We start from the raw sequence: 20,029 nt of genomic DNA, 5'->3' as shown, positions 1-20,029 counted from the left end.
CACTTTGGGAGGCCGAGGTGGGTGGATCACGAGGTCGGGAGATTGAGACCATCCTGGCTAACAGGGTGAAACCCCATCTCTGCTAAAAAAAAAAAATACAAAAAAATTAGCCGGGTGTGGTGGCGGGCGCCTGTAGTCCCAGCTACTCAGGAGGCTGAGGCAGGAGAATGGCGTGAACCCGGGAGCGGAGATCATGCCACTGAACTCCAGCCTGGGTGACAGACCGAGACTCTGTCTCAAAAAAAAAAAAAAAAAATCATGCCGGGCTGAGCACAGGGGCTCACACCTCTGATCCCAGCACTTTAGGAAGTTGAGGCAGGAGAATCACTTGAGGCCAGGGGTTCAAGACCAGCCTGGGCAACACAGCAAGACCCCACCTCTAAAAAATGTTTAAAAAAACTTAGCCAGACGTGGTGGCTCACACCTGTATTCCCAGCCACTCGGGAAGCTGAGGCTCAGAATATCAGGCTACAGTGAGCCATGATCGTGCCACTGCATGAACCCCAGCCTGGGTGACAGAGTGAGACCCTGTCTCAAAAAAAAAGAAAATGCCATCCGCAGTGCTGGGAACTGCGTTCTCACCTCACCTGGGTTGCGCGTCTCTCCTTGGCCAACATGCATGCGTCTACATGCACTGCTGTTGTCTTCAGCATCTGCACGGTACATTTCACTGCCACTTACTCGGCTGTCCCCTGAGGCTGGACATTTAATTTGTGTCTGGTTTGTCGTTGTTATCAGCGCCACTGTGACACACATCCTCAGTTACTTCTGAGTTGTGGGCTTGCCACGTGGGAGGTTGCCATGCGAGAGGTTGCCACGCGAGAGGTTGCCACGCGGGAGAGTGGGCTGTGTTGTACGCTTTGGTGACCCACTCCCCAGTCCCTCCCCCTCCCCCAGCAGCAAATGAGCCAGCCCCAGTCCCTGTGCCCCAGCCTCCAGGGTTAACCCCTGGGTGTGCATTCGTTTATTCTGAATCTTATCATTTATCGCCCACCAGACTGACTTGGCCGTCTCTGGCCTCGAAGGGTCTCCCTCAGCAAGAGGTGTCCTTCCTGAGCTGTTGTTCCATCCTGAGCAAGGCCTTCGCCCTAGGAGTGTAGTAATGTCAATCTTTTTCTAAACAGGACCTGGGGGCTACACTTCAGTCTTCCAGATATCGAAAGACGGTTCTAAGAGGCCCTAAAAACCCTAATTTTCAGATGGACAGTGCCGTCTTCCTTCAGCCTCCGCCCCTTGTGTGATGGGCTCTTCCGTTACGTGAAGGTTTTGTCAGACTAGGAGTAGGGTGGATCCCAGCTCATTGGAGGGATCTGGTTGCAGAATTGGAGGGTGGGAGTGGACGTTGGGGAGAGGCGGGCCTAGGGGAGTGGGCCTGTGATGTCACCGTTTCACCCAACAGGGCTCTTGAGTGTGAGCAGTGCGCTCCCCTGTGCTGCTGGAGAGCCATGACTGTCACTGCCGAGATATTTAGGGCAGGTGGAAACAGCCCAGAGCTGAGCTCCAAGTAATTGGTCTCTGAGGGATGTGGCAGAAAGTCCCCGTGGCAAAACCTGCTCTGCCTGGCTGGGGGAGCTTCACAGAAACTGTCCTGGAGGGACTGGCATTCTGCTCTGCAAGTTTTAGGTTGGAAAACTCAGAAATGCCCCCACTCAGCTCTGTCCCAGGTACCCCCGGGGGGGTTCACTGATGGACTGGCCGAGAGGACACTTAACTTCCACAGCTGCACGTCCCCCGGCTGCCAGGACCCCTCGTCTGCCTGCCCAGGAAACTTCCACAGGCTGATGGCTCCAGGGGAGGGAGGGGAAGCGGCATTTCTGACACCATAGAAGGCACCCACCCTTGTGCTGCAGTCCTGCCGGGTGAGGGCAGGGGTGAGGGGCAGGGCTGCACCAGCTCTGTGTGGAGGGCACCGCTCATCTGCCCATCCGCCAAGTAATAAGCATCCTTGGCCCTGCCCGGGAACCGAGGCCCCTGCACCCGAGCGTCCCTGGGCCTGGGCTGGCCATGCGTGTCAGTGACCCCTGGTGACCCCCAAGTCTCTGTTGCAGGGGATCCTCTTGGTGTATGACATCACCAACCGCTGGTCCTTTGATGGCATCGACCGCTGGATCAAGGAGATCGATGAGGTAGGCCTGGGGGTCCGGGGAGCCCTCCCGGGGAAGGCTGGATGGAGGTACCTGGGCCCCGGGTAGGCTCTGGATTCCCGCCTGCTGCCCCTCCCATGGCCCTGGCTCTGCACCCTGCACTGTCCCACGGCCTACGCCTGGGCACGCTACTCACTGTGCACGTGACGGCCGGGCGTGGAGTCCAGCAAGACCAGGAGCTATGGGGCCACCCGGAAGGGCCTACACTGTAGGGCCTGAGCCATGGGGCTCTGCCCACCTTGACCTCCCACAGCCCCCACCCCATCATAGTCCAGACAGTGAGGGTGGGTCCTGCTGCGGCTGAGGGGTGGGTGGCGCCCTGCGTTTGTGCCTCTGCTGAGTTCTGTGCCCCCAGCATGCACCCGGAGTCCCCCGGATCTTGGTTGGAAACCGGCTGCACCTGGCCTTCAAGCGGCAGGTCCCGACAGAGCAGGCTCGCGCGTACGCAGAGAAGAACTGCATGACCTTCTTCGAGGTCAGCCCCCTGTGCAACTTCAATGTCATCGAGTCCTTCACGGAGCTGTCCCGCATCGTGCTCATGCGGCACGGCATGGAGAAGATCTGGAGGCCCAACCGAGGTGCGTGGGCGGGCGCCGGCCAGGCCTGCGGCCCCCGAACCTGGGCTGCCCTGATCACACGGAGGCTGAGGGGGGTCAGGGGCCGGTGAGGGAAGTTCAGGCAGGTCCCTTGGCCACACGCAGTAGGGGCTTGGCCGGTGGCAGGTCAGTGACTTGGTAAGAGCAGCCTCGGGGGAGAGGCGGCAGCACTGGGGGGCACAGGAGCAGCTGGTGATCCCCCTCAGGGTGCTGCCGTGGCCGCTGCACTCTGCCATGCCTGTGGGTCCCTGGCATTGCTGGTGTGGGCCATGTGTTCTCGCTCCTTCCTGGTTCCGGGGCTGGTCCTGCTGTCAGGGGAGCACGGGAGCCATGCCTACAGCTTTGTGTTGTGTCATCTGCTCTTCCTGGGAGGCCACATCCTTGATCAGAGGACCCCGTGAAGCCCCACTCAGGGAGGTGGCACTGTTGATTTTGTGGTGCCTCCCAGCAGGGTTCACTGCTGAACAGAGAGAGGGTGGCTGATGGTGTCACTGTCCTTCTTAAGAGGAAGCACAGGCCTGGCACGGTGGCTCACTCCTGTAATCCCAGCACTTTGGGAGGCTGCAGCAGGTGGATCACCTGAAGTCAGGAGTTCGAGACCAGCCTGGCCAACACAGTGAAACCCTGTCTCTACTAAAAATACAAAAATTAACTGGGCGTGGTGGCACACGCCTGTAATCCCAGCTACTCGGGAGGCTGAGGTGGGAGAATTGCTTGAACTCAGGAGGCGGAGGTTGCAGTGAGCCGAGATCGCACCACTGCACTCAAGCCTGGGCGACAGAGCAAGACTCCGTCTCAAAAAAAAAAAAAAAAAAAAAAAAAGGAAGGAAGCACAGGGAGCCATGAAGAGCCTGGGCCTGGGTGCACCCTGGGCCGTCATAACCCAGCCCCCACCCATACGGAGCTCCTCTCCCCAGCTCTGCAGACTGGAGCTGGTCACAGTCAAGCTAGATTGAGTCAAAACCCAACCAGAGATACAGGACAGGCTCCAGAGCATGTCGGCTTGAAGGGCCGGATCCTGTAGCCCTCACACCGGGAGCTGCAGCATCCAGGCCAGGAGCTGTGCAGAACGGCCTCTGGAAGCCCCGCAGCAGCACTGCCCAGCGCGCCTGGCTTTAGGGAGCAAGGCAGGGGATGGGGTGCCAGTGGACACGTCTGCTGGGCAGAGAAGTTTGGGCGTCCAGGTCCTCCAGGAGCCCAGTCCTGGGAACACCACTAGGAGTGTGGAGACCCCGCCAGGCTTCTCTTGGGCACCTCAGGTCTCCCTGCACAGGGTCTCCCCCACACAGCCCCATGGTCTGACACCCCCTCTGCCCCACAGTGTTCAGCCTGCAGGACCTCTGCTGCCGGGCCATCGTCTCCTGCACCCCCGTGCACCTCATCGACAAGCTTCCACTGCCGGTCACCATCAAGAGCCACCTCAAGTCCTTCTCGATGGCCAACGGCATGAACGCAGTCATGATGCATGGCCGTTCCTACTCGCTGGCCAGCGGGGCTGGGGGCGGCGGCAGCAAGGGCAACAGCCTCAAGAGGTCCAAGTCCATCCGCCCACCCCAGAGCCCCCCCCAGAACTGCTCGCGGAGTAACTGCAAGATCTCCTAGCGGGGACGGGCGGGGCCGCCTGTGCAGATGCCGGGAGGGCTCGAGCTGGACACTCCTGGCTGGACGCCAGGCCAGTGCCGCCTGCGTGGAGACTGTCCACACAGCTGCCTCAGAAGCACCGGGCTCTCCTCACACCTGAGCCGGGTGCGAGGAGGAGCATGCACGGACCATGGGTGGCAGGCGGACCATGGGTGGCAGGCGGGAGGAGGGGGCGCGGCTGGGCTGGGATGCTTCCCGGAATCTTGGTCTGAAACAAGCCGGGCCTCCCCAGCTGCCTGGGCTCGACCAGCGGGGAGCCTGCTTCGCCTTTCTTATTTATATCGAGAACACTTCACTTTTTTGTACATTTCTAAGGGGCCTTCAGGGAAGCCTGGGTGTGGCCCCGTGGTGGTGCACTGGTGACTTCATGGCCACGCCAGCTATGGGGACGCACTTGGGACTCCTGGTGAGGAGATTCTTGGCAGCGATGGCAAGGCATCCTGTGAATCCATGCGCTGCGAGTGGCAGGGCTGCCCAGAGGCTGGGGGAGCAGACAGGGCCGGTGCTCCCTCTGGAAGCTTGGGTGACCTGGGCCCTGGCTCCCACAGGATGGAGGGTGTAGTCCTGTGGTCAGAGCCCAAGCAGCACTCAGGGGAGAAAGGAGGTTCACTTGGGAGCCCACGCCTTGTTGCTCCCCAAATCCCTCCCCACGTGGGGCTGAGAACCTTCCTGCTGTGATGTGACACCTTCGGGGACATTGACCACTCAAAACTCAGATCATCATCTCGCCCACCCTGGAGAGTGCAGAGCTATCTGTAGACTTAGGAATACTCGATGGGCGGCGGCACAGACCCCGGGCACCTGCGTGCAGCCTCCTGTTCTTGGCAGCTTCTGTCGCTGGCCCTGGGGTCCCCACAGCTGCAGCTCTCCAGTGAGGTTGCACGGCATCGGAACCATCCTGACCTCCTTAGGCACATGCCTGGAACCACCTCGTCCACGTCCACCTGGGGGCCACGGGAGGCTAGGCCCCTCCTCAAAGGCCCACCAGACTGGCGCTCGTGCTGAGCCCCAGGCACGCAGGGCCGGCCACCTCTCTCCTGAAGCCACTGGCCACTCCTCCACCCAGTGCTTCTGCCCACGCCTGCCCCAGCAGCCCCTCTGTAGGGTCGCAGTCGCCTGGGCCTGCCCACAGCACTGGTGCTCACCTCTACCTCCTGCCCTCAGGCTGTGCGGCACGGTGTGGCCAGCACGCAGAAGGAGCCCTCCCGGGACCCAGGACCCCTGTGGTGGACTCCGTGGCACATGCCTCCCAAGGTAGTCCCACGGAGGGTGTTACTGGGCACCAGTGGACTCGCCCCATGGCCCGTTCCTGGGAGGTGAGGGCTGTGGCCCGCGTGAACTGCCGGATGGTAAGGGAACCCCAGGTGGGCGGCCCTGCCACAGCCCCAGAGACAGTGGCTCCTGCCCCAGCTTCCCTGTTCTGGCCCCACCTGTCCTGTTGCTGCCAGCAGGGCCCTTGTTTGGGATTATGAACAAACCTCACAGACTTTGAGGACCTAGATGGTCCTGCATTCATGGCATCAACACTACCCGCACTGCTGTTAGACACTCCACCATTCCTGGTTCTTTCCGAACCATTCTTTGTACAGTAAATGTAATTCGGCTGTGGTCCCCACGTTTTGCTGTCTGGTGGGGTGGGGCTGGCAGTGGCGATGCCCCGTGCCAGGGGCCAGTGCTGCTTCGTACCCGGCAAACTGACCTCTGGCCTTTGTTTTGCCTGTCTCCTGCGCTGACCGGGCCCACCTGCCGCGGTTGGCTAGGTTCGCCTCAAAGTGAGGGCTGGAGCTGGGCTGGAGCAGCTGGGCCTGGTCATGGCCATTCTCCTCTGCCCGGTGGATGGAATCCCAGCTGGGCTGTGCCGAGCCCTCGCTCACAGTCCCTGGCAGCAGATGGCCTGGGGCGGACTGTCCCCAACAGCAGCAGGACCCCAGAGGGCCAGGCCCTCCAGTCAGTCGGCTCCCTCAGCAGAGAGCCGCCTGCACGCTGGCCAATCTGGTGCCTGCCATGCCTGGCCCAGGGGGGTGTGGACGCCCCGGAGGTCACAGTTGAGCTGGAACAGGGCACTCCAGTTGGTACAGGGACCACAGCCTCTGGCTTAGGTGCCTCACTGTGCTGTTTCGTGGGCACATCCAGGCCTTAAGCCCCTCCCTGGCAGCTCCAGCCCAGCCGCCTGCTGCTGGGTCTGGCCTAGCAACCCCCACCCCCACGCGATCAGGGCCCACCCCCGGTCCCCTTGTAGAGCAGGGACTGTGGCGCCTGGAGCCCTCTCTGGGTCTCATTCTGACCAGACCAGGCTCCTGTTACCCTGCCTCCTGGGTCAGAGGTCAGACACAGGGTCAGGGGGACACTCCCATCCGGTCTCAGAGAGAACCACTCCCTGAGGCCCCAGACTTCTGGAGCCACAGAGGGTTTGGAAGGGTAGATTCCAGGCAGCCTTTTGTCCTACTGCGCCAGCCAGGCCAGCCCCCTGCCCTCCCCAACGAAGAGGAGCCAGCCTGGGGATGTGTGCCCCGCTGACGGGGGGTTGGGGCAGGGCAAGGCTTGGTGCCCCGGGACACTTGCCCTTTTCAGCCACAGATGCCCTTGCACTCGGCCTTCCCTCGGGCGGCGCCATCCCACGCGGAGCCACGTCCAGGGCTGTGCAGTGCGTGGGCTGAGGCTCTGGCGTCAGCGTTTGGGGCTGTTCTTATGTTTGTGGGCGGCCACAGGCCTCTTCCTGCTGCACCTGCCCCGCCTCGGGGACAGGCCTGAGCCCCAAGCCCGAAGCCTGATTTCAGGGATGGGGTCTCTGGAAATGCAGTCCTGCCGGGTCGGGCCCCACTCCGCCAGGGGCAGCAGAGCAGAGGAGGCCGGGCTGTGCTAGGCATCCTGCAGGCCCCTGTGCCCCTGAAACAGCCACGGAGGGGGAAGGAACCTCAAAGGAGTGGAGTGAAGCCCTCGGCCCGACCCGGATGCCTGTGACCGTTGCCAGCCTGGACCTGGCCAGGCTGTGGTCAGCCACGCTCTGCGGGGAGGGCCTGTGCCTGCCACCCCCACGGCACAGGAGCCTGGGGTCCAGAGGGCATGAGGGACAAAAGCTGGGATCTGCTGGCCCTGCCCCCACCCTACTGAGGGTCGTCAAGGAGACTGATCTCAGCCCAGGGGTGGAGGAAGGGGTTCGGGTTACAGGTCCCCTCCCCTCCCCCTCTCCAGCCAGAGCCAGCCCTTCTCCGCCCCCAGTGACCCTCATGGCCAGTGGCTCTGCTCATGGGCCTCTGGCCCCTCCCCAACCTCCTCCCCTCTGCCCTGCGCTGACCAGGGCCTGGGAGCCCCCGCACGGTTCAGACCGAGGGGCCAGGCTGAAGCTGGAGAGGAACTAGCGTCACACAGACGGCCCCTGAGAACTTGGAGACCCCATTACCCACCCAGCAGGGGCGTCACGACAAGCATCTGCTGCAGGCTTCGGCCTCAGGGGCGAAAGGGAGCCCCGGGGTCCCGGTGGGGGCGCCGACCACAGGCCCGGAGGGTGGATGCCTGCAGGAAGCCAGGCTCCGCGAAGCCCAAGGAGGGGCTGGTGGCCACACCCCCCGGGCCCCTGGCTCGGCGGCCCTCATGCCCGCCCCACGGCCACTCCTGCTGCTCCTGCTCCTCCTCCGGCTGACCTTGGCCGGCTTGCTGCCAGGGCCGGGGAGCCACCTGGGCGTGTGCCCCAACCAGCTCAGCCCCAACCTGTGGGTGGACGCCCAGAGCACCTGTGAGCGCGAGTGTAGCGGGGACCAGGTGAGTGTGGTCGGGCCAGGGTCTCAGGGCTCGGGGCAGCCAGCCTGGGCAAGACCCTGCTGGAGGTGCCGCCTCCTGCCTGGGCGCCCCAGGCTTCTGCGGGGCCCAGAGACACCCCCATCGTGGCCCTCGTTTGTCTTAAGAATAAGAGCCCTCCCCACTCCAGCTCTCATGCTCCCGATGTGCCTCCACCCTGGGCACCATCATCCTTGGCGACCACCCCCACCCCGTCACTGCCTCTCCTCCCACCCTCTCTTCCCACCCTCTCCTCCCATCCTCTCCTCCTACCCTCTCCTCCCATCCTCTTATCCCACCCTGTCACTGCCTCTCCTTCCATGCTCTTCTCTCACCCTCTCCTCCCACCCTGTCCTCCCACCCTCTCCTCCCATCCACTCCTCCCACCCTCTCCTTCCACCCTCTTCTCCCATCCTGTCCTCCCACCCTCTCCTTCCATCCTCTCCTTTCATCCTCTTCTCCCACCTTGTCCTCCCACCCTCTCCTTCCATCCTTTTCTCCCACCCCGTCACTGCCTGTCCGCCCACCCTCTCCGCCCATCCACTTCTTCCATCCTCTTCTCCCACCCCGTCACTGCCTCTCCTTCCATCCTCTCCTCCCACCCTCTCCTCCCATCCACTTCTCCCACCCTGTCCTCCTACCCTGTCCTTCCATCCGGGACCAGTGCAGACAGTGGTGGGGGTGCTGCAGCCAATGTCCAGCCTTTGTCCTGGCCTGCACCACCTGCCGGGTGGCCCTGAGCACTGTACGCCCTCCTTGGGCCTCAGTTTCCTCGTCTGTACAACGTAAAGAATAATGGAACTTGCCGGGCGCGGTGGCTCAAGCCTGTAATCCCAGCACTTTGGGAGGCCGAGGCGGGCGGATCACGAGGTCAGGAGATCGAGACCATCCTGGCTAACACGGTGAAACCCTGTCTCTACTAAAAATACAAAAAATTAGCCGGGCGTGTTGGCGGGCGCCTGTAGTCCCAGCTCCTCGGGAGGCTGAGGCAGGAGAATGGCCTGAACCCGGGAGGCGGAGCTTGCAGTGAGCCGAGATCGCGCCACTGCACTCCAGCCTGGGTGACACAGCAAGACTCCGTCTCAAAAAAAAAAAAAAAAAAAAAAAAAAAAAAAAAAAAGAATAATGGAACTTGCTTGTGGGTGTGAGGATTCTGGAAGGTGAAGCCAGGTGGCACCTCTGGTGCGGTAGCTCCTCACACAGGATGGAAAGGACAGAGTCCTCGGGGAGGCGGCCCTGGCGGCAGCCACAGAGTGGGGGCTCCCTGCTACCCTACCTGAGCCTCCCCATGCAGGGGCCAGGTCAGAGACCCCAGGGCGAGGGGGCATCGGGGCTGCCACCTAAGTGTCCCCCATCCCCAGGACTGTGCGGCTGCTGAGAAGTGCTGCATCAACGTATGTGGACTGCGGAGCTGCGTGGCAGCACGCTTCCCCGGCAGCCCAGCTGTGCCCATGACAGCGGCCTCTTGCGAGGGCTTTGCATGCCCACAGCAGGGCTCAGACTGCGACATCTGGGACGGGCAGCCTGTGTGCCGCTGCCGCGACCGTTGTGAGAAGGAGCCCAGCTTCACCTGCGCCTCGGACGGCCTCACCTACTACAACCGCTGCTACATGGATGCCGAGGCCTGCCTGCGGGGCCTGCACCTCCACATCGTGCCCTGCAAGCATGTGCTCAGCTGGCCGCCCAGCAGCCCGGGGCCGCCGGAGACCACTGCCCGCCCCACACCTGGGGCCGCGCCCGTGCCTCCTGCCCTGTACAGCAGCCCCTCCCCACAGGCGGTGCAGGTGGGGGGTACTGCCAGCCTCCACTGCGACGTCAGCGGCCGCCCGCCGCCTGCTGTGACCTGGGAGAAGCAGAGTCACCAGCGGGAGAACCTGATCATGCGCCCTGATCAGATGTATGGCAACGTGGTGGTCACCAGCATCGGGCAGCTGGTGCTCTACAACGCGCGGCCCGAAGACGCCGGCCTGTACACCTGCACCGCGCGCAACGCCGCTGGCCTGCTGCGGGCTGACTTCCCACTCTCTGTGGTCCAGCGAGAGCCGGCCAGGGACACAGCCCCCAGCATCCCAGCCCCGGCCGAGTGCCTGCCGGATGTGCAGGCCTGCACGGGCCCCACTTCCCCACACCTTGTCCTCTGGCACTTTGACCCGCAGCGGGGCGGCTGCATGACCTTCCCGGCCCGTGGCTGTGATGGGGCGGCTCGGGGCTTTGAGACCTACGAGGCATGCCAGCAGGCCTGTGCCCGCGGCCCCGGCGACGCCTGCGTGCTGCCTGCCGTGCAGGGCCCCTGCCAGGGCTGGGAGCCACGCTGGGCCTACAGCCCGCTGCTGCAGCAGTGCCATCCCTTTGTGTACGGTGGCTGCGAGGGCAACGGCAACAACTTCCACAGCCGCGAGAGCTGCGAGGATGCCTGCCCCGTGCCGCGCACACCGCCCTGCCGCGCCTGCCGCCTCCGGAGCAAGCTGGCGCTGAGCCTATGCCGCAGCGACTTCGCCATCGTGGGGCGGCTCACGGAGGTGCTGGAGGAGCCGGAGGCCGCCGGCGGCATCGCTCGCGTGGCGCTCGAGGACGTGCTCAAGGATGACAAGATGGGCCTCAAGTTCTTGGGCACCAAGTACCTGGAGGTGACACTGAGTGGCATGGACTGGGCGTGCCCCTGCCCCAACATGACGGCGGGTGACGGGCCACTGGTCATCATGGGTGAGGTGCGCGACGGTGTGGCCGTGCTGGACGCCGGCAGCTATGTCCGTGCCGCCAGCGAGAAGCGCGTCAAGAAGATCTTAGAGCTGCTGGAGAAGCAGGCCTGCGAGCTGCTCAATCGCTTCCAGGACTAGCCCCCGCAAGGGGCCTACGCCACCCCGTCCTGGTGAATAAACGCACTCCCTGTGCCCCAGACCTCCTGGCTTGCTGCTGCTGGTCGGGCGACCCTCATCCTTCCAGGTGCCCCATCCCCAGCCAGTTTCCGCTGGGGCCTTGCCACCCACTGGGGCTTGGGCTTTGGTACAAGGTCACCAGGGAGTGCCTGTCTGCCCCTGCATCCCCAACCAGCTCCATCCTGCCTCAGCAGCTGTCTCAGCCCCAATCCCACTGCCTGAGCTCCAGCAGCAAGGATCAGGACGTCCCAAGCCCTTGACCCCACAGGAGACCCCGTCTCCCACCCACCCTCACAAGGTGCTCCTAGGAGGAGGCGGGGTGGACACCAGCAAGCCGGCAGCAGGACATGCTTTATTCTGAGCAGGCTGGGCCCTTCGGCCACCGGCTGAGAGCACAGACTGGGTGGGGCTGTCCTCCACAAGGTCCGGCCTAGGGAGGCAGGGTTCGTGCCTCACAGAGCCTCCGGCAGGGATGCACATGTGCTGGGGTGAAGGAGGGGCTTAGTTTTTCCGGAAGATCAGGCATTTGTTGTTGGCTGGCATGTCCACCTGGAGAAACGCTTTGCTGGAGGACGGTCCTCAACCCCTAGGTAGGTTGCCTGGGCCCCCGCTCCCCCACCTACCATCCTCTCCAGGAGCAGGCCACTGGCCTGTCCCAGGTCCTCCAGGAGGGCTGTGTCCCGAAGCCCCCATTCCGGGTTCCTGCAGAGGGTGGGGAGATGGAGTCGTGGCCTGGGGGGTGCCACCCAAGCCACCTGCCACCTGAGCCAGACCCCCCACCACTAGCTCTGACCTGCATCTGAGCATCAGGTCAAAGTCCACGTTGCTCTGGGGGGAGATCTTCCCATTGATGGCATAGGGCTGCAGGCATGGGGACACAGCCCACTGGACCAAGGTCGGGTATTTCCCAGAGAGTCTGGGACAGACTCGCAGGCTGGGGTTCAGAGAATGAAAGGGCACCCCCTCCCTGTCCCCAAGAGGGAGTCAGCCAAGGCCAGGCTGGTGGGCTAGGGGGTAGGGAGGCTGGCAGGTGACCCAGGGAGGGGTGCAGAGTGGAAGTGGAGGGGAGGCCGTGCTGGTGGCTGGGTGGGGAGCAGGGAACCCAGGAGGGAGGACTCTCAGCAGGGCAGGAGAAAGCAGCTAGGACTGGGAGCGGGAGGCCGGCCATGGACAGGCCCACTCACCCCGTAGGTGATGAGCAGGGCCCTGGGTTTGAGCAGGTGTCCTGCTGCTCTGAAGAGCCCCTGGGGAGTAGGGAACAGGACAGCAGTGAGGTGCTGCCCCCAACAGAAGCCAGGCTCTTGAGGCTGGAGAGCCTCACCCCGACTGTGATGGGGGAGGCTGGAGACCCTCACCCCGACTGTGATGGGGGCAAATCTGGTATCCCGGCTGCCCCCATGCAGGGCGAGGGGCACCAGGGCAGACGCCCTTGCTGGGCTCCCTACAGACCTCCGTGCAGCGCAGGGGGCTGACATGGGCCATGTTGATGCAGAGCAACAGGTCCAGCGACTGTGGCAGGATCCCGCCCCAGTGCTCCCAGCCCCACGTCACGTCCAGGTGCAGCGGGGCCTTCACGTTGGTCAGCCCCTGGGCTTGCGTGGTGGCCGCGATGCTGCAGGAGGGGAACGCTTAGGTGGGGGCCAAGTTCTGCGCACCCGCCTTTCCGACGCCCCCACGGACTTTCTTAGGGGCGGCTGGGGTCAGGTTGAGGAGCGGAGGCCAAAGCGGCTGGGAAGGGAAACCCCGAGGCCCACCCACTTCCGCAGCCGCGGGGGCCGCACAGCTAGGTCCTGCCCCGGGGGCACCCCCAGGCTCCCACACCGCACCCTCAGAGCCCGAGCCGCATCATTTTTCTCCGGGGCTGCGGGGCGTGGGCTCTTGAGGCCCCGGACCGCCGCACCGATCGGAGTGGCCGCCCCGGGTGGCCGCACCTGTCCAGGCAGCGCTGGTCCACGTCCGACGGCTGCCACTCGGCCAAGGGGAAGGCCCGCGCGAAGTGCGCCGCGTGCTGGCCGGAGCCCGAGGCCACCTCGAGTACGCGGACGCCGCGCTGGGGCGGGTCCAGGTACTGCCGCAGCACGTGCAGGATGGGATCCTTGTTCCGCTCCGCGGCCGCCGCCACCAGCATCGCAACAGCAACAACTCCCCACCGCGGACTCGGCGCGCCGGTCGCGTCGGGGGCGGTGCCCGGGCTCCCGCGGGGCACGTCGGGAGCTGTAGTCCAGATGCCGCGGGGGCGCGTCGGGAGCTGATAAACTACAACTCCCAGGAGCACGCGCGCCTCCCGTTAAAGGACCCGCAGCCGCCAGAGGCACGGTGGGGAGAGGCTCAGCAGTGGGTGGTGGCCCCGGGCAGGGGACTGAACGGCGAGCTTGGCTTGCTGGTTTACTAGGCGCCTCAGCTCAGGCACCCTGCTGCCCATGGCCGTCCAGGGTTTTCAGGGCACCTCTGTCACTCTCCGAAATGTGTGTCAGCGCTGCGCCAGACTGGGCACCTTCCCTTGGTTTCGGGTTTTCTCTCCTTTATAAATTTCCGGCGTTAGCGGGAGTTCGTTGTTCAAATGGGAAAAAAAAGCTACTGCGCCGCCCGGGAATCGAACCCGGGTCGCAAGAATGGGAATCTTGCATGATACCACTACACCAGCGGCGCTGTTGGGAACGGATGCTGCCCGCGGATCCAAGAGACTGACACGGAAAGTATTCTGCGCATGTGCCGCCGCTAGCGCCGGGCTCAGCTCGAGGGAGCTGGCGACTGCATAGGAGAACCCAGCTGGCGGGGCCGCGACAGTAAGAGTCTCGCGGTGCCCCCCAGTGCCGGAGGGGAAGGAGCGGGCGTGAAGGACACAGGCTGGAGGGAGGACAGTCTCGATTCGGGCCTGAGCGGTGGAAGCCGTTGGCCTTCGTGAGCCGTTGGGGACGGGGCCCTGTCGGGGCGGGGCTGGGGAGAGGGCGGGGCTGGGCTGGGGCCCCCTGTTGGGACGAATTTAGGGAGGGTTGCCGGAGGGGCGGGGCCACATCGGGGCGGGTCCGATAGAGGAGGCGGGGCTAGGGGAGCGGCGGGACATGAGTGTGGACGGGAGGGTTGGGGCGGGGCTGCGGCAGGGGTGGCAGGGGCGGCAGAGGGCGGGGAGGGCGGTCCCAGCCTGCAGGAACTGGGCGGTCTGCGGGAGGGGCACGAATAATACCCCAGGGTCTCTCTGTGACATTAGGGTAACAGCACCAGCTCGGGGCCCACGGATAGTGTGAGGGGTCGGTCGGTGACCCCCGAAGACCCCCGAAATCAAGTCACAGGCCGCGATTTATGTGCGCCCGAGGGTTGGGGTCCCAGCCTCAGAGCCGGGCTCTGCTCCAGAAAGTGCCGAGCGCCTGGCTCTGCAGTCAGGACTGGCTTAGCGCCTTGCTGGGCCGTTTTTCACCAATGGGAACCCCATATCGCTCTGGCTAGGGCGAGGAGGTTGGACGGGGTAAACCAGGGAGGGCCAGTCACGTGGCTCAGGGCAGGAGAGTGGCTTACAGTCTGCCAGTCTGGGACTGGGAACGCGGGCCATGGGGGGCTCAGGGAGTCAGGGGTCAGGGACAGCCCTGCCAGGAGATGTTGGTGTCCGCCGTGGTGGTGACTGGCCAGACCCTGCAGCAGGCTCTCCGGCCCAAGCCCCGGCTTTCCTCGCCTGACTGGCCACCTCCATCTCTCCTGTGGGCTGAGCACTTTCCCTGTGCCTCCTTCAACGCGCACCCTGCCCCCAACCCCCACCTCGAGGAGAGCCCCAGGAGGAGGGATCTATGATGACCAGGGGTTCTCCTGGGGCCCAGGCACCTCTCCTCACCCAGATTTCACCTGGGCTTCCCTAGGCACAGGAAAGAGGAGCCCGAGATCAATCTCTCTGGGCCTCCCTGCTTCCCCCCTTGAAGGAAGCTGCATTCGGGAGCTGCCCACAGTGCTCGGCGCATGGCAGGTTTAGTGTTGCCTCAGGGTGGTGCTCACCTGCACGCTCATGACTTGGGGATGCATGCTGGGTAGGCCCCGCCTGTTCTCAGCACCCCCCGAGCTCAGAGCCTGGGAGTGCAGCAGCCGGACTGGATGTGTCTGAGCAGAGGCGTTCGCTGCAATGGCCACATGTGAGCACACAGTCTCTGGGAAGTTGTGGATGCGTGTCAGCGGCTGGCAGGGGTCTGGGACCCCCACAGGATTCCAAACATGGATCCCTGGAAGGGTCCCCCAGCCCCTGCCCTCCTGGTGGTGTCCCTGTTGGGTAGCCAGGGTCAAAGCTGTAGAAGCTCAGCCTCTCCTGAGACTGAATTTGGCTCCCCAAAGCCCCTCTTGAAGAACTGACCTTTCACCGGGTGGAAGGGACTGTGACACAGGCCACCCTTCGCAGTGCGTGTTTATCTACATGATAAAATACCAGTGCCCCAAGTGCCCCGCGTCCTGGATTCCATGCTGGGAAGGACACGGAGTCCCAGTCCTGCCCATACAGCAGCGCCGGCTGGCCTTGGCCTTGACGCTCACGCCCAGTCCCTGGACACATCCCCCTGGGAGGGACGGGACCCCCTCGCTGCGCCTCCCCCTCCAGGAGCCTGCCTGCCCCATCCGTCTTGGGGTCGGTCTGGCTTACAGGAGGTACTCGGGGATGCCTAAGGAGGGGCAATTCCTGTTGAGCCTTAGCTCCTCAGCCTCCTCCGCCACAGAGGGCCTGGAGGGCTCAGCCCCACGCGCACGCATCCTCACATGGCATTCAGTTCCAGCAGCAGGGTCCAGCTCCTCTCCTGGGGTCCAGTGCCACGTGCTCCATTCTCTGGACCCCACCCTGGGGTCCTGAGCGTCCTTCCTAAGCCCTCTGCAGTCCCCTTCCATCCCCACACCCACCACTACTTTCCTTGGTGTCTGAGTTTCGGTGGTTGCTGTAGGGAATTACCCCAGAGCTTGCTGGCTTAAAACAAATGTGTTTTCTCACAGTCGGGAGACGAGAAGCGCAAGACACAGGTGTCAACTCCCTCCAAAGGCCCTGCAGGAAAGTCCTTCCTGCCTCTTCCGGCGTCTGGTGGCCCCAGGCGATCCTGGGCTCGTGACCACCTCAGTCCAATCTTCCAGTCCTCACGCAGCCTTCTCCTCTTTGTGTCTGTGCTCAAATCTCCCTCTCCTTTGTCTTGCAAGGGCACCTGTGATTGGATTTAGGGCCCACCCTCATCCCAGATGATTTTTTTTTTTTTTTTTTTTGAGACGGAGTCTTGCTCTGTCGCCCAGGCTGGAGTGCAGTGGCGCGATCTCGGCTCACTGCAAGCTCCGCCTCCCGGGTTCACGCCATTCTCCTGCCTCAGCCTCCCGAGTAGCTGGGACTACAGGCGCCCGCCACCACGCCCGGCTAATTTTTTTGTATTTTTAGTAGAGATGGGGTTTCACAGTGTTAGCCAGGATGGTCTCGATCTCCTGACCTCGCGATCCACCCGCCTCGGCCTCCCAAAGTTCTGGGATTACAGGCGTGAGCCACTGCGCCCGGCCTTTTTTTTTTTTTTTAGACAGAGTCTCGCTCTGTTGCCCAGGCTGGAGTGCAGCGGTACGATCTCGGCTCACTGCAACCTCTGCCTCCCGGGTTCAAGCAATTCTCCTGCCGCAGCCTCCCGAGTAGTTGAGATTACAGGTGCCCACCACCATGTATTTTTAGTAGAGACTGGGTTTCGCCGTGTTGGCCAGGCTGGTCTCAAACTCCTGACCTCAGGTGATCCGCCCACCTCAGCCTCCCAAAGTGCTGGGATGACAGGCGTGAGCCACAACGCCTGGCCCCAGATGATTCGGTCTCAAAATCCTTGCCTTGATTATATTTGCAAAAGTTTATTCCAAATAAGGTTGCATTCTGAAGTTCCAGGTGGATGTATTTTTGGGGAGCCACCACTGGATCTGGGGACAGGCCGAACAGTCCCGAAGAAATTGAGTGGCACACTCCAGCCAGAGCCCTTTCTAGGGGGGCCAGTGGTTGCCTCCTCTATCGGCAGAACCTGAGCCAGAGCCTTGAAGGAACCTGTCTTCAAGACTGGGTGGGTAGGCCGGGCGCGGTGGCTCACGCTTGTAATCCCAGCACTTTGGGAGGCCGAGGCGGGCGGATCACGAGGTCAGGAGATCGAGACCACAGTGAGACCCCGTCTCTACTAAAAATACAAAAAATTAGCCGGGCGTGGTGGCGGGCGCCTGTAGTCCCACCTACTCGGAGAGGCTGAGGCAGGAGAATGGCGTGAACCCGGGAGGCGGAGCTTGCAGTGAGCCGAGATTGCGCCACTGCACTGCAGCCTGGGCGACAGAGCGAGACTCCGTCTCAAAAAAAAAAAAAAAAAAGACTGGGTGGGTCAGGGCATGGGTTTTAGAGCTGGAAAACCGACAGGATGACTGAAAACCTGAGCTTTCTTCACTTTTTACATAAAATCTTAGTATCATAACTAGAGCCTTTTTCAAGAGGAAACAAAGTACTTTTTTATTAGGATGATTGGGGTCTGTGAGGACCCTGCATGCTGGGGGAGGCCCCTTCCATCCAGCTGTCCTGCTCCAGGCCCTGTGCCCCTCCCCTGCCACCGAAAATGTGGCCTCTGTGGGGGCTTCACAAGCGAAGACAGTGTCTGTCCAGGGGAAGGCAGGCAGGAGAAGCTGACCTCACCAGGAGCCACAGCCTGTGCCGGGCCGCCGAGGGTTCCTGCCCAAATCGAACTGGCCCCAGGCCCCTGCAGCCGAGCTGGGGGCACGTCCAGACCTGACCTCTCGGGTCCTTGCCCAGGCCCCATGGATGCCACTCTAAGCATGGGAGCCCTGCCAGCTGTCCTCAGCCCAAGTGGGGCCGGGAAGGCCCAGGCCTGGCGGGTGCCAGGGACTTCAGCTGCCGGCCCTCACAATCTGGCCTTCCGCCTTCCTCAGCTCCCCCGGCTCCCTGCTGCCCTGAGGACCCCTGGGCTCTCCCCTGCCCCCCGTCCCTTTTTGCCCACTGCTCCTCCCAGGGAGCCCTTATGAGGCCTGCTGGACCCAAGCTTTGACCTCAGATGTGGCCTATTGTTGGGGCTGGATGTTTGGGCCTCGTGGCTTGACCACCAGTGGCTGAAGCAAACGCTAGAGCTGCTGGGCTCTGGGCCAGTCCAGCTTGTCCTTGCCGCCTGCAGTGGGCCCCAAGGGTGGGGGGCCACCTTCAGGAGCCTGTGTGAGCTCGGATTATGCCCTTCCCCACATGGGGCTTCCCTCCCCAGCACCGCCCTCACTCTAACTCAGCTGGTCCTTGCTGCCAGGTCCTCGCTGCCAGGTCCTCCGCAGGAGCATATGCCCTCAGGCCACAGGCCCCCCAGCACCGTCCTGCCTCCCTGGCCTGTGTGAGTGATTGCGTTGAAGGTCACTGGGAGAAGCCAGGACAGGACGCAGGCTGCACAGATGACGGGGATCACACTGGCCTTCCTTGAAAGACACGATGCCCGATGCTGGTGGGGGGAGGGCAGAGCCAGGTGGGGGGAGGGGAAGTGGGGGAGTGGGGCAGGCGGGGGCAGGGATGGGGGTGGGAGGCAGAAAAGAGTCCGTGAGGAGTCCTTCCTAGGGGACATCTCAGGCTTGGCATCCCTGGATGTGGCTTGCCAGCTCCTCTGCCCTCTGAGGGCCACAGGCTTGGCCCAGCCCTGCAGAGAAGGCAGCTGGGGATGGAAACCTCTTTCCTTCAGCTCTTCAGTCGTGCTGAGGATGGGTGCAGGGCCAAGGGCCACCTGGGTCAGAAGCTTCCCTGAGGGCCGCCCAGTAAGCCTGAAGCTCCCAGAAGGGAGGAGAAGCAGGGCCAGTGCATGGGGTGGGGGCTCCTCGGGCTGCGTCCCCCCAACAAGAGCCTCCCCTCACCCCTCCACGTGGTGCATGTTGCTTGCCTGGAGATTTAGACAGGAAGACTCTGGGCCCTGCCGCCCGCCTGCCACAGCTCCATTTTCAGCCACAGCATCCCTGACCTCTCCTCGGAGAATGTGGGGGCCACTGGACACCCCAGGCCCTGATGCTGGTACAGGCAGTCTCCTCTTGTTCCTGGACCAAACTGAGAGTCAGGCTGCTATTTCTCGTGGCCCAGTAACAGGATGCAGATGAACTGGGGGGGGAGAGGGTTTTTATTTCTGCAACCGGTTACAGGGAGAAGGCCTGGAAATTATCACCAGACCAAGTCAAATTACAAAGTTTTCCAGAGGTTGTGTACCTTCCAACCTGTATGTCTATGTGTAAGTGTGCATTCATCTAAAGACATAAGTGATTTTTTTTTGAGACAGAGTCTTGCTCTGTCGCCCAGGCTGGAGTGCAGTGTCGCAATCTCGGCTCACTATTTTTAGTAGAGACGGAGTTTCCTCGTGTTAGCCAGGATGGTCTCAATCTGACCTCATGATCCACCCGCCTTGGCCTCCCAAAGTGCTGGGATTACAGGCGTGAGCCACTGCGCCCGGCCAAGTGGTTAACTTCTTTTAATCTATAATTAAGGTCTGAGTCCTGAAGACCTTCCTCTGGAACCTCAGTAAACTGACTTAATCTTGTTTCCTGCTAAAGCATGAAGGTTTGGGGAGTTCCTTCGGGCTCCCAGTAAACTTGTCTGTGGCGGCCTGGAGAGTTTCTTCAGACCCCCAATAAACTTGTTGAATCCTAAACGGGTCCTATTAAGAATTCCTCCATTATCTTGTCATGCTTCAAGGCCCAGGAGAGGCCTGGGCACAACTCTTGGTGGGCTTCTGTTACATTCCAGCCTTTGAAGAAGGGCACTGGCTTTTCTTCTTTAGAGTCTTGCTCTGTCCCCCAGGCTGGAGTGCAGTGATGTGATCTTGGCTCACTGCAACCTCCGCCTCCTGGGTTCAAGTGATGATTCTCCTGTCTCAGTCTCCCGAGTAGCTGGGACTACAGGTGTGCGCCACCACACCCGGCATTTTTTTTTTTTTTTTTTTTTTTGAGACAGAGTCTCACTCTTTTGCCCAGGCTGGAGTGCAGTGGCACGATCTCGGCTCACTGCAACCTCTGTCTCCCA

At 62.5% G+C, this 20,029-nt stretch overlaps 3 protein-coding genes and 1 non-coding gene across 15 annotated transcripts in view; 2 read left to right on the top strand and 2 right to left on the bottom strand.

Annotated features, from left to right (window-relative positions):
* The window catches only part of RAB40C (RAB40C, member RAS oncogene family), a 38,993-nt gene extending 33,001 nt beyond the window's left edge, over positions 1–5,992 (top strand). For 3 of the 4 annotated variants that reach the window (XM_063617030.1, XM_055242243.1, XM_055242242.2), the window contains 3 exons: positions 2,049–2,126; positions 2,500–2,722; positions 4,062–5,992. In XM_063617030.1, the coding sequence (XP_063473100.1) occupies positions 2,049–2,126; positions 2,500–2,722; positions 4,062–4,342 (582 nt within the window). In that variant the 3' untranslated portion in view covers positions 4,343–5,992. The remainder of the gene's footprint in view (positions 1–2,048; positions 2,127–2,499; positions 2,723–4,061) is intronic. The other variant, XM_055242244.2, reaches the window with a different exon arrangement.
* A 99-nt stretch (positions 5,993–6,091) lies between these two features.
* WFIKKN1 (WAP, follistatin/kazal, immunoglobulin, kunitz and netrin domain containing 1) lies at positions 6,092–11,053 on the top strand. Its single transcript, XM_055242235.2, has 2 exons — positions 6,092–8,140; positions 9,517–11,053. The coding sequence occupies exons 1-2, from the start codon at positions 7,973–7,975 to the stop codon at positions 10,990–10,992; spliced, it is 1,644 nt and encodes a 547-aa protein (XP_055098210.1). The 5' UTR covers positions 6,092–7,972; the 3' UTR covers positions 10,993–11,053.
* Positions 11,054–11,364: 311 nt separating this feature from the next.
* Positions 11,365–13,239, bottom strand: METTL26 (methyltransferase like 26). Of its 9 annotated transcripts, XM_055242258.2 has the most exons (6): positions 12,963–13,235; positions 12,481–12,643; positions 12,216–12,275; positions 11,825–11,892; positions 11,655–11,733; positions 11,365–11,580 (listed from the first exon to the last, which is right to left on the bottom strand). In XM_055242258.2, the coding sequence occupies exons 1-6, from the start codon at positions 13,157–13,159 to the stop codon at positions 11,533–11,535; spliced, it is 615 nt and encodes a 204-aa protein (XP_055098233.1). In that variant the 5' UTR covers positions 13,160–13,235; the 3' UTR covers positions 11,365–11,532. The 9 variants fall into 9 exon arrangements, with proteins under 9 accessions (XP_055098233.1, XP_063473102.1, XP_055098235.1 ...); XM_063617032.1 differs by having other exon boundaries at positions 11,365–11,733; positions 12,963–13,239; XM_055242260.1 differs by lacking the exon at positions 12,481–12,643 and having other exon boundaries at positions 11,825–11,998; positions 12,963–13,239.
* Positions 13,240–13,609: 370 nt separating this feature from the next.
* On the bottom strand, positions 13,610–13,680 carry TRNAG-CCC (transfer RNA glycine (anticodon CCC)). Its single transcript has one exon. It is a non-coding gene; the product is annotated as a tRNA-Gly (tRNA).
* Between the last annotated feature and the right edge of the window lie 6,349 nt (positions 13,681–20,029).

Source organism: Symphalangus syndactylus, chromosome 14, assembly GCF_028878055.3.
Source record: "Symphalangus syndactylus isolate Jambi chromosome 14, NHGRI_mSymSyn1-v2.1_pri, whole genome shotgun sequence".
NCBI classification, from domain to species: Eukaryota; Metazoa; Chordata; class Mammalia; order Primates; family Hylobatidae; genus Symphalangus; species Symphalangus syndactylus.
This window is presented reverse-complemented; position numbering and strand designations above follow the sequence as displayed.